Source organism: Acomys russatus, chromosome 5, assembly GCF_903995435.1.
Source record: "Acomys russatus chromosome 5, mAcoRus1.1, whole genome shotgun sequence".
Lineage (NCBI taxonomy): Eukaryota > Metazoa > Chordata > Mammalia > Rodentia > Muridae > Acomys > Acomys russatus.
In genome coordinates this window covers 32,241,929-32,259,128 of record NC_067141.1, presented here as the reverse complement: position 1 = coordinate 32,259,128, position 17,200 = coordinate 32,241,929, and the positions used below count along the sequence as shown (strand labels likewise).

At 39.0% G+C, this 17,200-nt stretch overlaps 1 protein-coding gene across 1 annotated transcript; it reads left to right on the top strand.

Annotated features, from left to right (window-relative positions):
- The first annotated feature begins 686 nt into the window (after nt 1-686).
- On the top strand, nt 687-16,415 carry LOC127190022 (membrane-spanning 4-domains subfamily A member 13-like). Its single transcript, XM_051147071.1, has 5 exons — nt 687-739; nt 3,924-4,074; nt 8,407-8,463; nt 12,507-12,623; nt 16,304-16,415. The coding sequence occupies exons 1-5, from the start codon at nt 687-689 to the stop codon at nt 16,412-16,414; spliced, it is 489 nt and encodes a 162-aa protein (XP_051003028.1). The 3' UTR covers nt 16,415.
- Nucleotides 16,416-17,200: the final 785 nt, after the last annotated feature.

Below are 17,200 nucleotides of genomic sequence, written 5' to 3'. Positions count from 1 at the left end.
CTATTGGGACTTTAGGTGAGAGAAGAAAGGGAGAATGGGGAAATAGAAGGATCCAGAGGGTCCTAGAAACCTACAAGAATAACATTATGACAGGTGGATCTGGGCCCGGGGGTCCTGCTCAAACTATGGCACCAGCCAAGGACAATATGTGCAGTAAACTTTGAACTCCTACCCAGTTCTAGCCAATGGACAGGACATTCTCCACAGTTGAGTGGAGAGTGGGGTCTGACTTTCACACGAACTCTGGTGCCCCATATTTGACCACATTCCCTGGTGGCACTCAGAAGAAGGATAGCAGGCTACCAAGAAGAGATTTGATACCCTATGAGCATATACAGGGGGAGGAGGTCCCCTCAGTCACAGCCATATGGGAGGGGAGTAAGGGGAAAATGGGAGGGAGGGAGGAATGGGAGGATACAAGGGATGGGATAACAATTGAGATGTAATATGAATAAATTAATAAAATATTTTTTAAGATACTACTAGTCTGGTGCAAAAGAATCCGTCCAGGAGCAATCAAATATCTTTTAAAGAACAGATGTCAGCTGTAGAACTGGATTCCCCTCACACTTAGGACTCTTACCTAAGAGAATAATAATAATCACTAACTAATCTAATTTATATTGTTTTTCTCCACATTTTTCATAGGAGAGAAACATTTCCTCACATCCCTCTGTCACATCTTGATGGATATGCCACAGAATCGTCTGTGGGTAAAACAGGAACTGAGATTGTTTGGGGGTAAGAACAAAATGCTACTTGAGTATTTTGAGTAAGTCACACAGTGAAAGGGTTGCCGCTCCTTACCACGTGAGGTAGGAGGCATGAGCCACCTCTATATCCACTATGAATTCTTCAAATGAAGGCAAAACAGTTACAATAGCTTGTGATGGTGACATGGCATCAAAATATATACAGAGTCTGGAATTTGAGAGAGAATTTTTTTTTCTTTTTATCATGCCCTAAATGAGGTGAGCGAATTGTCAGTGCATCCAAAGGAATCTGCAGACTACAGAGTTCTTGAAAACGGCTGGTTACAGAGATGGTGTGCTGCCCACATCATCTCACAGACTCACTACTGTTTGCCCAGGCAACCCCATCCACTACACCCTTTGGCTGTATGATTTTTGCATCATCCACTCATACTGCTGAATGATGGAGCCAGATTAAAAGTTAAACACAAAGGATTAAAAATTAGGTGAGAAAAGTCCTAAACAATCAAAACACACACACACACACACACACACACACACACACACACACACACACACACACACGTACAGTGTACCTAGAAATAAGTTAAGCAGTCACAAGATATAAGATGAACTGTGTTTCTATAACACAATAATGAACATGAATATAGCAACCCTTAAAGAAAAATACATATATTGAAGAAACCATATATAGAACTTGTATTTTAAAAATGACTAAATGCTAATGAAAAACTCAAATTAGGTTACATGAATAAAAAGACACAGTTATGGATTACAAATCTTAACACAGTAAAAATGGTAGTTATCCCTAAGTTGGGATATGGGGTTGGCATAATTCCTATTAAAATCCTAGTAATATCTTGTAGATAGCTATGAATTACCAAAGATTATATGGAAAAGAGAAGGAACAAAAACAGCTAAATTAAAATAGGAGAAATCACACGAGTTGATTTTTAAAACACTGTCTGCCTACAGTCATCAAGATTATTTTTTTTTAATAAGAAAAACACAGACAAATAGAGCAGACCACACAGTCCAGAATAAGACTCCACAGATATAGCCAATGGATTTGTGGGATAGTAACTGTTGGTTTGTGGTTTTGAGAAGGGGGATATGTATCCCAGGGGGGCTCAAGCTACTAAGGCTGCTTTCTCAGCCCACCAAGGACAATAGCAGAAGTGAACCACCACCATTCAATCAGTTGGATTTTTTTTTTCATAAAAAGAACTCAATGGTCAGTGTCACATAAGAAAACAAATAGAGATCAAGTATAAATAGAAATAATGAGCCTTGTAAGACTCTAAACCTTTTGAGAAATTCGATGGATATTTAAAAAGCTATTGCTCCCGTACTTAAAAAAAAAAAAATTAGTCAGAATGAAAAATAAGGTATAATGAGCAACAGTGATTCAGAGCAGGCAGAAGCAGGTTGTAGCATTTTGCCAAGGACAGAAGTCCCAGAAAAGGTGAATCTCCCCATGGAGTTGAGTAGGCAGTGCTTTCCACTCAGCAGAACTGAAAGAGGCTTAGCCTCGCCTCCTCTCTGTGCTGTAATAAAATGTCCTGAAAAAACACCTTCAAGGGAGATGGGGTTTGTTCAGCTAAAAATTCCAGGTCACAGTCAAGGCAGGAACTTGACTAATCACACCCACAAAGACGAGCAGAAAGAAAGTAAATGCCTGAGTGTTAACTAACTCAAACTCACTTTGCCACTCTTCTCCATCGGGGGCTGAGTGCTGTCCACATGGACTAATGTAAACAATCCCCCGAGACATGCCCATAGGTCACCCTGATCTACACAACACCCCAGACACGTCCACAGGCCAACCTGATTTATACAATCCCCCAAGACATGCCCACAGGCCAACCTGATCTATACCATCCCCCAAGACATGCCCACAGGCCAACCTGATCTATACCATCCCCCAAGACATGCCCACAGGCCAACCTGATCTATACCATCCCCCAAGACATGCCCACAGGCCAACCTGATCTATACCATCCCCCGAGACATGCCCACAGGCCAGCCTGATCTATACCATCCCCCAAGACATGCCCACAGGCCAACCTGATCTATACCATCCCCCGAGACATGCCCACAGGCCAACCTGATCTATACCATCCCCCGAGACATGCCCACAGGCCAACCTGATCTATACCATCCCCCAAGACATGCCCACAGGCCAGCCTGATCTATACAATCCTCTTGGGGCTCTCTTCCCAGTTGACAAAATTAACACAAGGCTAGTGTTAATGTAACCATGATGCCAAGACCAAGTAACAGGTTTTGTAATAGATGATTAAAAGCCTTGTTTCCAAAGTCAACACAAAATATAGAGACATTTCACTGGATGGGATAGATGGGGGTGGGGGTGGGGGACAAATAAGCATACAGAAGGACATCCTGAGGCACTGAAGAACAAGAACAGGAGAGTATGGCCTTACACTCTGCATGCACTAAAAACAGTGGCCAAGCCAAATGCTGAGATCTCCTCTTAACATTGATGGTGAGAATATGAAAAAAGGTACTGATACTCTGGGTTGTATTCCAGCAGTCTCCTTGATAACAAAAATTCATGTACTATTAAACCCAGAAAAAAAAATATTCCTGGACATTTATCCTGGAGAACTGAAAACTAGTCTACATAGCAATTTACCACTACTCATAGTCTTCATTTCCAAATGCTAATCAGGTGAATGGTTGAGCTAGGCAGAGTCACAGTTACCATGGACCACTATAAAAAAGAGGGATAAATCGCACAAATATACTACAGCTTGTTGAGTCTCCATGCTACTACACTGAAAAGGCCAGCCTCAGAAGGCGTATTAGGAATCATGGCCTCTGTTGAGCACTCTTGAAATGATGCAAGCATGCGAAACCGATGAGTCCTCACAGCAGCTACCAGTGTTAGTGGGAAAGTTACAAGAAATGGTAGAACTTGGGATGTCTCTATAGTAACAGAATAGTTCTGTGCCTCGACTGTGGCTAATCAAACATAACAAAATGGCCTAGGATTATACACAGAACATTATATTACAGTCAACGTCCTCACTGTAAAATTCTGCAAGCTGTCTCTATCATAGCGGGGGGCGGCGGGCGGGGGCGGGGGAGCGCATCACCTTTCTTCTTTATTCTCGGATTTGCCTTGAGGTGTGTTCCTCTTTAGGTGTTAGCTGGAACTGTGTCAAAGAGTGGTGTCTTTTCCTTTCAGACCATACAGCTGATGACTAGTCTGATTGTACAGAGCCTGGGGTACTTCTGGACATACCTGTTCTTTTCTCAAAGTATTGTATTTGGATTGAGAAGTGGGTACGTCCCCCTCATGGGAATTACAGGATATTCACTTTGGGCCTCTTTGGTGGTGAGTGACCTCATCTCTAATAGTAACTACCAATGTATTCCTTACATTTCATGGATTTTGATCCAAACATCATACCAGAGAGAATGCCCAATCCCTGTTCCCTAGGAAAACATTCCTACATCTACCCACCCAGAGGGATAATAGCAATAAGTTTTTAAAACCCTTAGTTTATTACCTGATATGTTCTTTCATAATAATACTCTACATTTGTTGACTTTTAACCCACCTGTACAGATCTTGTCTGCTTGGACCTGGGATCTGAGGACCTGAAAGAAATAGGCAGACTATACAGTCTGGCGCTGTAGACAGCTGTACTTTGTTTCCCATGGACTTTTATATTCAAATAAAACAAAGAAAGCAATGGCCCTAGGAAGGTTGTTTGAGTTCAGAAAAACATGTAAATAAGTGTCAGTAAGCACATATTGAGTATTAACAAAGCATCCCCTTACCAGAACTTTCTCAGGGTGGACCAATTTAGATGCAATTGTGTGGCATGTGCTATAGATTATGTTGGGAAAGCACAAAAGCAAGGCAAGAGGCCATATCCAGGTTTAGGGAACACTGACAAGATTTGAATTCTATAGCTATGTTCTGACATCCAACAGGAATAAATATGTCTTATAAACTGAATGTAAATATTTGTCACAGGAGGCACAGAATCACATCCAAGAGCAATACAGGAAACATAATGCACCTGAGGTAACAGCCCTCTGCCTTTTTCCCTGGAGCCTCCCTCCCAAGGCTTCATTCATCATGCATTACTCTTTCAATCAATTTTTTGGGGGGAGTTTGTTCTTCTTTGGAGCCACGAACATCCTAAGAGAAGTACAGAAATACATATGCTGAGTGCAACACTAGATGCAGGCCACTTTGTCGCCAGGACTCAAGGCCCATGACTTTTGCTATTCCTTCTGCCTTTCATCATCCTGAAATGCCAGACAACTGCTTAGAAAATGTCTGGGAATTTTCATCCTGATACGCAGTGGTCTATTCCTTTAGATGATATGGGACAAGACAATGGCCTGAGCACCCTGAAAATTCTGGTGGCTCAAGTAATATGTTGCCCCACTGTGGCAAATTTTTAAACTTTAAATAAGGTAATAGCAAAAGTATCTGAGGGAATAGTTTCCCCCATTCTTATTTTTTAAAAGGTCTTTCTTAAGGATGAAATGTGTATGTTCTACAAATGTGTGTGCTCTATACACCTTGTGGTTTATAAGGAATTTGAGTGATGTGTTAGCCATCCATAGCAGGATGTGTTGCCATCCATAGCAGGACTTCTTTAAATCCCCATTAGTAAAATCAGGACTATTATTTGTTTTTAACTGTGTAGGAATACCCATAACAGTGAATGTCTGCAGTAAGACAGAAAAAGGAGCTTTGGAGGAGGGTAATTTATCTAACTTTGACTGTTGAGTAGTTAATATTTATGATGTAAGGCCTGGCCATTAATCCTTAAATCATCATGTGACCAACTTTCCTTGGGGAACAATATGACTATCAATTGGGGCACCCAGGAGCACAGAGTCACTGACATAAATAGGAATGTTATTCTCTCCCCAGTTAACAAAGTGAAGCACAGGAGGATCAGGTTCATAAGCCCAGTGGGTCTCGGAACAACAAATGCATTTAACAGAGACAAGATGGCAAAAACCAGCTATTTTGCAGCCATACCCTTCCCCCTGAGATTTCATCAATTCTTTTTCCTCAATCATTGATTTCTTCATCTGAGTCACTTTTGGTAGGAGAACTGTTCTTTGGGTATGACGACCCTGTCGCTATACTGTCTTCCTTTTCTTCGGGCATGGCCTCCGTAGATGCTTTGGAACCTCCTAGTCCTTCCACAGGTCAAATCAGTACCCACCCTGGCTTTTCATCACCCTGACCAAAAAGACAAGCACAGCCTCGGCTTCAGTGAATTACTGGAGATGGGCCATTCAACTGGCCAGACATAACCCCTCTCCAACAAACTGTGCCCCTGTCTTGTTTTGGAAAGGCCCAAAAACATTCTGCAGCAGTAAGGCCATCCTTGCTCAGATTTTTAAAAATATTCTAAGTATATGAAATAGAAGATAACATATTGTGAGGTGCAGTCATCACACCACCCTGCTCCGCCTCCTTTATGTTTAAATAACTTTTTCCATTAGCTTCTTCCATGAAAGATTGACCCTGGGGTTATATGGAATATGTGTGCTGTGTGTTATATCAAACTACTGGCAAAAATCCCTGAAAAGACTTAGCGATGTATGTCAGAACATTGTTAGTTGTTTTAATAGTTTTTTAACAGGGGCATAAAATAGGTGAGGCTAATGTTAAATCATTTAACAAGAATTTGAGCTTTTATTTTTTTAATGAAGAATACAAATTTAAAGAATTAATCCAATTTTCACTTTTGTAAGCAAACCTTTTAGTATTTTATTATTCTTGTAGAAAACAGAATGTCATTCATATAATGTATACTAAAAGAGAGAGGAAACAGTACTTTAGCTCTTTTCAAAGCAGTAGCAACAAAGTTTTGACATAAGTGTGGGCTATTTGTTATCATTCAATCCTTTTTCCATGTTGAATGGCTGCCAGTAGTCAAAGCATTCCCTGCCCTTGGAGGCCTGTAACCAGAGTTAACCATCAAGGACGCAAAGGCCCAATATCAGGACAGAAGTGTGTGAAATCACTAGTATCACCTTTCTTTTAAAAGGGGCAAATGGCAGTCTGGCATGCTACATTAGCTTTCTTATTTTCCACTTGCTTAAAATAAGTATTTCTGCCTTTCTATCAACCTTAAGACAAACTGACTGCCTGTAAAGGAATCCGCACGGCCTTTTTTAAATCCTTTGACTCATTACCGGTTTATTGTTCGTATCATGATACGGACCATGAGGGGGAAAAAATCTTGATATAGTTCATCAAGCTCTTGTCTAAATTTAGAAAATTCCTCTGTCTTTTTTCCATAATCTGGTAACTAACTTATGCCATGCGTCCTCATGCCCAGCAAACAAGGCACTTCTCTCAGGAGTGGCAGCTCATCGTCTTCACTCTTCTCACACGTGTTCTAATCATCATTACAGGTCTCAGGTAGAGAACGATACGATCTTTCCGGCAGGGAGACAGATGGCCAGGAGCAGTCATCCTTCACTAGAGCCAACATTTTTTTCTTTCTTTCTTTCTTTTTTATTCAACATTTTTTTATTTTTACATATACATTTATTTTTTACATATACATTACACATATATACAATAAACTACCTATAGCAAGAAGAACCATGACACAATCAGGAATTATATAAATGTTACATTCACAGTGTTTTAGCTATTTGTATTGGACAGCCTTGAAGAAAACTTTCAATTTTGTCGATTCAATCCCTTCTAACCTTGCACTGGAAAAAAAAAAAAAAACCCTTTCTAGCTTGTAAAAAAACTTTTTTTCTTGTGCATCATTATATCTAGCTCACTCTCATGTAAAGAATCTGCCATGGCCTTTTTTTAATCTTTTGACTCATTACCGTTTATTGTCCGTATCATGATACGGACCAATACCTAAGTCACCCAGAATTGCATTGGAATACTTTCTCCTTATCTGTTGGCTTTCACTATGTTCTCTTCATGTTGTTCCCATACTCTGGTAAAGTGCCCTTTTCAGGGAACCAGAATTATATTCTGTTATTAAACACCAACATTCTTGTAGCAGGGCTTTAGACATTGTGGCATCACTCGTTTTTAAGAAATGATATGTCATCTCAGTATATGGTGCTGGTTTTCCAACTTTCAGCTTGTACAGGGGGTCCTTGTGTCCTCTTCTAACTTTTCGTTCAGGTCCCTGTTTAAGCACCACTTTTCAACTTTTTTAGCCAACCTGTGCAGATCTTGTCTGCTGGACCTGCGTTCCGAGGACCTGAAAGAATGAGGCAACTATAGTCTGCATTATTAAAAGGCATTTGATACATTATAAATAAAATTTAAACTATTTTCTTACCCATAATATTCTTTCACAATAAGAGTCTACACTGTAAAAGGGCTATTTGATACATTTGCAGCCATGATAATAAATACAATGAGCATTTATGCAAAACAATTATGCAAGTGAGATGCTACAGTTGTTTCAAAGTGCCCCTGAATTCCATTTCCACTATAATTGTAACATCAGTGGCTAGAATTTTCATAGCTTTTGTTTCAATAAATATAAATCTTTAATTATTTCTTGGGTTGTTTTCTCTATAGTCATACTAAGAAACTAAGATAATACCCCTCCCTCATGTTAGAGCAATCTAAAATTATCTTGAAATTTATGTATAGCCACAATGACTGAGTATTAACAAATATTTTCTTTGCTTCCAGTTCAGCCTATCAGGGACTTTTTCAGTAGCATTACAGAGGAAGCCTTCAAATTGTATGGTAAGTCAGAAGACTGAGATCAGTGAAAGTATGAAATTTTCAAAGAAAGAATTTTTAATAAAAACAAGCAAACAAAAAAGTGAGAGAATAGAAGCCATTGCAATAAGGGAGATATTTAAAGTATGAGAAACATAACATTAATCCAAAGAAAGATCCACAGCATGCATGGTCATGGTTGGTGCATCAGTCTCTATATTGTAGTGTAGTTATCCTGTATTATGTGGTTAATATCTGCTTATGAGTGAGTATATACCATACATGTCTTTCTGAGTCTGGGTTACCTCACTCAGCTTGATCTTTTCTAGTTCCATCCATTTGCCTGCAAATTTCAGGATTTCCTTATTTTTAGTAGCTGAGTAATATTCCATTGTTTAAATGTTCTACAGTTTCTTTATCCATTCTTGAATTGAGGGACATCTAGGTTATTTCCAGATTCTGGCTATGACAAATAAAACTGCTATGAACATAGTTGAGCAAATGTCCTTGTTGTATGGTGGAGCATCTTTCAGGTATATGCCCACGAGTGGTATAGCTGAGTCTTGAGGTAGAATTACTCCCAATTTTCTGAGAAAGCACCAGATTGATTTCCAAAGTGGTTGTACAAGTTTGCACTCCCCCAGCAAAGAAGAAATGTTCCCCTTTCCCTACATCCTTACCAGCATGTGCTGTCATTTGAGGTTTTTGTTTTGTTTTGTTTTGTTTTTATCTTAGTTAGGTTTTATTGTCAATTTGATACAGCCTCGAGTTATCGGGGAAGAGGAAACCTCAGTTGAAGAATTTCATCAGCTTGGACCATATGCACATTTGTGATGCATTGTCTTGATTGCTGTAAAAGGACCCAGCCTGCTGTGGGTGGTACCATACCTAGGCAAGTGTGTCTGGGCTGTATAAGAAAGCTAGCTGAGTAAGCCAGAGGGAGCAAGTCAGTATGCAGTGTTCCTCCATGGTTCCTAACTCAATGTTTCATCCTTGAGTTCTGGTCTTGGCTCCCCTATGCCATGGACTATAAGATGATAAAAACTCTTTCTTTCTCTAAATTGCTTCTGGTCGTGGTGTTTATCACAGCAACAGAAAGCAAACTAGAACAGTCAGTAACAGCATACCTGTGTGCTATGCCAGCAAATTTATTTAACATAACACCAGATGTGTTGTGTAATATAGTACTCAAGGGGGGAAAGATATAAGGAGCGGCAAGACTGGAGAGTCAGAATATGCGCTTCATCCACAGACGTCAGAAACATGCTAAGACATTTTACAGTATCCAAAAAATGCCTACAAAAGATGTAGAATAAATTAGGAATCTAATTTATCAGTGTTCCAGAACATACATTGCCTATGGGAGAAAAATCAATTGGGTGTCTGTGTAGTTTGTTGGTATACTCAGGTGTTACAGGAATTCACATTGTTACCAGTACTGAGCCCTTTCAAATAAAGCTACTCTGAACACTTACTCATAGGACTTGATACAGATATGTTTCTTGTTCCTCTTGTATATAAGTGCTTATCCTTTTTTTTAAAAGAAACTACCAAACCTTTGCCTATTGCATTTCTGTACTACCCCCCACCAGACTAGAAGCCAAACAAGGGTTCTTGTTTGTCATAATCCGATAACTTTTCCCAGTAAAACTTGATGTTTAAAAAACATCTTCTCCAAGTGACCTTACAATACAGTTCCTTATAAAAACTCTTTTTTGACTAAAAATGATGATCCCTGAACCATCGCTTTTCCAGATAACTAAAGTTTCAGCAAGTGTTTCAACTTTAAGGACTGAAATACATTAAGTTACAAATAACCAAACAAGAATATTGGACCTTTAGGGTATAAAAATAAACTAAGAATTGTTTTAATTTTGTTGTCTTTCCTTTTGTAGTGATATTTTTATTTATACTTTGAAATTTTCATACATGTATATAACTTATTTTAATCATATCTACTCCCCCCAACTACCTCCCTCTGACTCCTCCTATGACACTTCTCTCAATCCATCTCCCTTCACCTTCATGTCGTCGTTGTTGTTGTTGTTGTTGTTGTTGTTGTTGTTGTTATTATTATTATTATTATTATTATTATTATTATTATTATTATTATTACCACCACGACCACTCTGACTTCAATTAGTCCAATGGTGTACATGGGTGTGGAGTCATCCACAGGGGTGTGAGCAACTTGCCAGAAGCCACATCCCCAAAGAAAAGTGAGTCTCACTCCCTCAGCACCTACCAACTGCCAACAGCTCCTCAGCTAAGGCAAAGCCTTTGGATGTCTTCCTTAGTTTTGGAATTCTGCCTGGCTTGATCTTGTGCCAGGTCCTATGTAGGCAACTCCAGCTGCCATAAGGTCATAAATGTACTATACATGCTAAATACAGAAAACAGTGCTTCTCTTCTCTCCTTATCCTCTAACTTTTTTTTTTTTTAAGCGCTGCAGGGGATTTGTTTTGGTACAAGTTTTTTTATTAATGTATTTATTTATTTGCTTTACACCTAGGCTGTATCCCCCTCCCTCCTGTCCTCCCAGTCACACCGCTCCTCCCTCTTCCCCCATATCCTCTAGCTCTTATAGTTTTTCTTCCCTCTTTTCCAACATATCTCCTATGTGCCCTAACTGGGAACAGGTTGGTAGAAGTAACCCATTTATTCTCAGCACTTTTACCATTTATGAGTCTCTGAATTAACCATTACTCACTACAAAAAGCTGCTCTGACCAAGGTTGAGATCAACACAACTTGGGGAATATAAAACATAAATGTTTAGAAATCATCTTGACAACATGACTATATAATAAAAGGAAAAAGGCAGTAGATTCCCCTCTATGGCCTATAATGTCCCCATCCATGAGCTTTTGATGAAGTTTACAAAACCAGACATGGAATCCATCCTATGGAACAGGTCTCAGAACCAGTCAGAAAACAGTCAGCCACCCCTGTAACAGTCACACTCCTGTTGCACCACTGAGCATAATTTTCCCGAAAGGTTGGTATTATGCCATGTAAAATCCAGTGCTGGGTAAGATTATTGACATCTTTGCTCTCTATTAATGCACACAGAATGACACCATCCAGCACTAGGAAAGCTAGCCTGTAGGGAGACAGTTTCCTGGGCAACTTGAGATAGAATTCTTCATATCTTTAATTGGTTGTCTTTCTGTAAGGGAGACTTTTTGCCAAATAGTAAATGAACTGACATCAGTGAACACCATATAACAGTTTCCATTAGGATGCTTTGTTCTTTGAGATGGGTTTCAGAATCCAGTGATTTAAACTGCCGTACCTGTTTTCTGGCCTTATTAACTAGAATGAAGTTATTGTGAATTATGGACAAGGAAATAAGTAAAAAAAAAAAAAAAAGATTCTTCTTGATAGTAATATTAAATGATATATAACCTCTCCGGCATGTGTATAAAGCACAATTATTCAGCAATGTTACCTAGCATGCATTATCTGGAGTGTGTAGCCAAAAAAGCCTGTGGCCTGAAGAATGACCTCCAATAGGGTGTGGTTTCCTACATCATCAGGAAATCTTACTAGGTAACACCTGTATTCACCAAAAAAAAAAAAAAAAACAACTAAATCTTGCCTTCCTGATGTCCAAGAACCACAGCAGCCTCCTAGAATATTAGCTCTCTGGTGATATAAAGCTGTGTGGCACGGTGAGTTTGTCCATATCATGGCTATATTTTTAATGTCCCGTTTACATTTGTTATGCACTCCACTTTCTTCAGTAGGCTGAAAAATATCTAATGCAGAGACCACCTGTTTTCTGTCCCTCTATCTACCAACACAGCACAGACTAGGCATTCATTCATTCAGTTACCAGTAGAGAAAGAGACACATGCGTGTCATATCAAAAGTTTTATTATTCCCCCCCCCAAACTGTTTGGTCTTACCAGGAGCCTTACTAATCTGCAGTTCTGACAACTCATTAGGGATCTCACTATTCCAGAAAGATTAGAATTTCCATAGTTCTTCTATAAGAACACACTTAGCAGAAATGGCTATGAAATAGTTTCCAATTACTGGACAACACTTTTTAATCTGTTCCAGCTGATCTGGACTATGACACTGAACATTTTAAGCATCGTTACAACGATAATTGGTGTGTTTTTAATAACACTGGAGCTGATGTTGACTTCAGGGTTAGAGTCTTCCTTGTGGCAACATGTAAGTACCAGATTTCTGAGAGAATTTCATCATGGTTTTTGAAATATGCCTTCAGTTCCTTAGTGAGGATCAAAGTATTCGAATATCAGTCAAACAGCCAAGATTCCTCTAATCAGTTTACTCTCAGGCATATGTACCTACTATCAGTGTGATGCAAGCTACACGCTATATTCCAAAGCCTCGGGTGATCTAAAGTCTTACAAATATTAATGCAGATATTTTATCGGTGAAGCATTATAGTTAATCCTGGTTCCTCCTGGTTGCTATAATACATTCATGATTGACAGTTTGTTTCTCCCTAGGTACCCACATCTCTAAGACCAGTTTTCCCAGGATATCTATCTATCTATCTATCTATCTATCTATCTATCTATTTATTTATAGATCAAATTTGCTAGAGTAAGACTTTACTCTTCCACAAATGAAATGGCATTTATGTGGACTCTTGGCCATAGACTCTTGGTTATTGCAAGTGCTATAATTTGGAAGGCTCATATACTCAGTTCCACATGCACAAGCCATGTGGACATTTTTTTATTTCTGCATCTGCCTTTTAGAGGGACCATGCAGAGTTGCTCTCGGCTGTTTACGTTTGTGTATCTTTTGTCCTATGCAGGTGGGACTATGAGCATAGGCACACTTAGCCACTTAGGTTTGTTGGTATGAAAAGAAAGGATGAGGACAAAGAAAAGGAAGAGATGCTGAGCAAGTTATGTGGGAATTTGAGCCATGATATTGAAGCCTCATCTGTGTACTATACTGTCCCTCCATTCTTTGATCAGGGCTTTGACCAGAAGCCAAAACAGCTGTACTTTTAACCAAGACCTAGAAACCACATTTTTTAAATTGACACCATTAGATGTTGCCTGTTTCTAACTTGAAAACCTAATTCAGAAAGGTCTTCTTACTTCAACACATAAGAGTTATGGTTTTTTGTTTGTTTGTTTGTTTTGTTTTAATTTTTGCTTTGTTTTTCAAGACAGGGTTTCTCTGTATAGCCTTGGCTTTCCTAGACTCATTTTGTAGACTAGGCTGGCCTCGAACTCACAGCAATCCATCTGCCTCTGCCTCCTGTGTGCTGGTATTAAAGGCATGTGCCACCACGCCTGGCAAGAGTTATGGTTAATCAACTCCTTCCAAAGTATATATTGGTTTGTATTTCATTGTTACATTTTTCTTATTTCTATGTTTCTTTGAGAGAAACTTTACAATAAACAAATATGGATATAGATACATATCTGTGTATCTCTGACTCAATAAAGAAGTAAGCTTCAAAATGTTTAGCTACTTGCTCAAGCTCATGGGTCTGAAGAGCAATTATGCTGATCAAGGCTAAATTCCGAGTCTCCTCACTACACTAAATAGAGCCTTAACAAAAATCAATTCAGTGACACATGAGGAGACCATTATATTGACATAGGAAATGCTGGGTTCCCTTTTAGTATCTATATTTAGTAGATAGCAGGAGAAATTGTCATTGTAAATACTTTCCCATTAAATAGGATTATTAAATTGCACCTCAAAAGAAAATGTGCCTCAACTCTCTCATCTCCAGAGGCTCATCATTCCTAAGAAAATATGCTGGTTCTACCCACAACAAAGAAGAAAATACAATGACTCCCATCATACTTTGGCAGAAATGTATTCACCATCCTCAGTAACTATTAATTGTAATATGATCAAATATACATATGAATGTTCATCTGTTGAGGGTATGAGATATAATAAACAGCTTATATTTTTTATTTTTTTTTTCCTACAAGGTAAATCCTCCAGTTTTTAGTGCTAAAATGTAAAGGATTTAGAAAATGTTATAGTCTGTTTTTTGTTGCTGTAATAAAACTCTAACAAAATCAGTTTATGAGGGGGAAAGGCTTATTTCAACTTACACTTCTAGGTCACAGTCCATCACTGAGAGAAGGTCCGGAAGGAACTCAGGCAGGAACTGATACAGAGGCTGTTGGGGAATCCTGCTTGCTTGCTTGCTCCCTCTCAGGCTCTCTGTCTTGCTCCATGCTAGCTTTCTTATACAACCTACACTCACCTGCCTGCTGAGAATGGCATCCACAGTGGTTTGGACCCTGTGGCATCAATCATTAATCAAAACAGTTCCTCATAGACATGGCCACAGGCCAGTTTGACTGAGGTGATTCTTCAGTTGAAGGTTCCCCTTAGGAAGCCTCTCTAGGTTGTGTCAAGTTGACAATAAAAGCTGACAAAAGCAGAAACCTTCCTTCCTTTGTTATTCCAAAGAACTAATTTGAGTAGTATTGGTGCTAATTCTTCTTTGAAGTTCTGATAGAATTTGAGGTCAATCCATGGGTAGTTTCTAGGACACATTTTATTACCTCTTCCATCTTGTTTCTGGTTGTGGAGATGTTTCCACTATTTCTTTGGTTTAATTTTGATATGTTGAATGCATCTAGGCATTCCTCCATTTCCTTAAGGTCTTCCAATCTTGTGGAGAACAGGTTCTTAAGGCATGTCTTTGTGGTTTCTGAGTTTTGTTGAAAACTGTTGTAATGTCCCTCTTTTCATTTCTATTCTATTAACTTAGGTCTTCTCCACCTTTCCTTTGCTTAATTTGCCTAAGGGTTTGTCAATCTTTTTTATTTTGTTTTTAAGAACCAACTGTTAATTCTATTGATTCTTTGTGTTGGTGTTTGTTTGGTTTTATTTTCCTAATTTCAGTCCTGGTTTTGGTTATTTCTTCCTATCTCCTGTTTTAGAATTTTCTTTGTTCTCATTTCTTGCAAGGTTCTAAGGTACACTATTGAATAGTTAATTTGAGATAATGTTTTTGATGTAGGTACCAAGTGCTGTAAACTTTCCTCCTCAGAGTGCCTTTATCATGCTCCATCAATTTTGGTGTATTGTTTTTATTTTCATTCAATTCATTCAATAGGCATAGTTTTTTTCTTCAAAGACCCAAGTATTCAACAGGATGTGGTTTAATCTCCATGAGTTGATACACTTCCTATAATTTTTGGTTTTGATTTTGGTCTGGTTTGGATTTGGTGGGGTTGGGGTTTTATGAGGCAGTGTTTCTCTGTGTAACAAGTCCTGGTTGCCCTGGAACTTGCTCTGTAAACCAGGCTGGCCTTGAATTCACAGATGTCCACCTGCCTCTGCCTCCCAAGCACTGGGTGGGACTAAAAGCGAGAGCCACAACCACCCAGCCTTCCTGTATTTTTTTTATCTCTATTGATATCTAGCTTTATTCTGTTGTAGTCAAATAGAATACAGGATTATATTTCAATTTTCTTATATTTGTTTAAAGTTGTTTTCTGTCTTAATACGTGATAGACTTTGGAGAAGAGTCTATGGGCTGCTTTAAGAAACGAATGTCTATTGTTCAGTGTTTGAACAGCCTGTTCTGTAGATGTTATCTCCATTTGACATGTGTACAAACCTCACCACCACTGAGGTTCAAGAAACCCTGCAGAAGAATTATAAAGAATGTAAGAGCTGGAGGATGGGGAGGAACGCCGTGAATGCTGTTGAGAGGGAAAATTCGGAGATGACGAGAGAAGCTGGAGGGAGAAACGGGAGTATATATTATAATATTTCATTGTGCGCATATACGGAGAATGGGGAAATAGAAGGATCCAGAGGGTCCTAGAAACCTTCAAAGATAAGGAAAATATTAAGTAAAGAGTATGTTTTCTTTTTGGATATAGAGAAGTGGCAGAATGCTCACGGAATATCTGTTTCTGTTTGTTATCGTGGAGCTTTTTGTGGCCTCCATAGTAACTGAGTGGACCTATAGAGCAAGACACACAGAAGAATAAAAACAGTGAGTCTGTCATTTCTCCTTCAGTGATCAGAAGCTACTGACTTCTGTGATGTGTACCCTGTTCAGATAACTTTGAAAGCATTAGGCATCGGTAGTGTCGTTTCTAAACTGTGACTAAAGGTAGGTAGAAACAGTTTTTGCAATACTGTTCTGTACTAAACAGTTCTCTGTATAATTGACGCTAAATAAATCTCCCTAGATGGAATGAGCAGGGCTGAGGATGTGGCTCAGCAGTGGAGGACTTAGGTAGCATCAGTGTGTCTCTCAGTTTGGTAACCATAGGAAGCATATAAAAAGAAGTTGCGTGGGATAAAGTGCAGTGACAGAGACCCTGGGTTTCATATTCATCATTACTTAATTGGCCCCAGTTCCCACCATCCACCTGCACAAACCACCTCCACTTCATCACTTGCCTTTTACTCCATTAATACACCTTGTTCAGTTTACCATCTTAATCTGTAGATGGAACTCCGTAAGTAATCTCTGTCTGGAATGAATGTTATAAAAATTAAGAACATAGAAGACATTATCAGATAAAAATTTTCCTCAGCTTTTCCACTTTCGGTCACCTCAGAGGCCACCTCTGCAATTGTACAGCAAAAGTCGTTTCCTTTTAACATGTGGGTGGCGTGTGTCACTCCAGAGAAATGAGAGTACTTACATCTGGATCACTACTTGCCTTTTGATATATTTTCCTTAAAGTATTGAAATGTGGAGTTGAAATTCATCTAGAATCCTAACACCTATAAACTTTAAAAACATATGTCTGGACCTGAAGACT

What these genes read in the sequence shown, in the direction of transcription:
- LOC127190022 (XM_051147071.1), top strand. Translation starts at nt 687, where the DNA reads ATGGATATGCCACAGAATCGTCTGTGGGTAAAACAGGAACTGAGATTG. An exon ending in GGAAGCCTTCAAATTGTATG is followed by an intron (nt 8,464 to 12,506) that starts GTAAGTCAGAAG and finishes AATCTGTTCCAG; the next exon opens with CTGATCTGGACTATGACACT. An exon ending in AGTCTTCCTTGTGGCAACAT is followed by an intron (nt 12,624 to 16,303) that starts GTAAGTACCAGA and finishes TTTTGGATATAG; the next exon opens with AGAAGTGGCAGAATGCTCAC.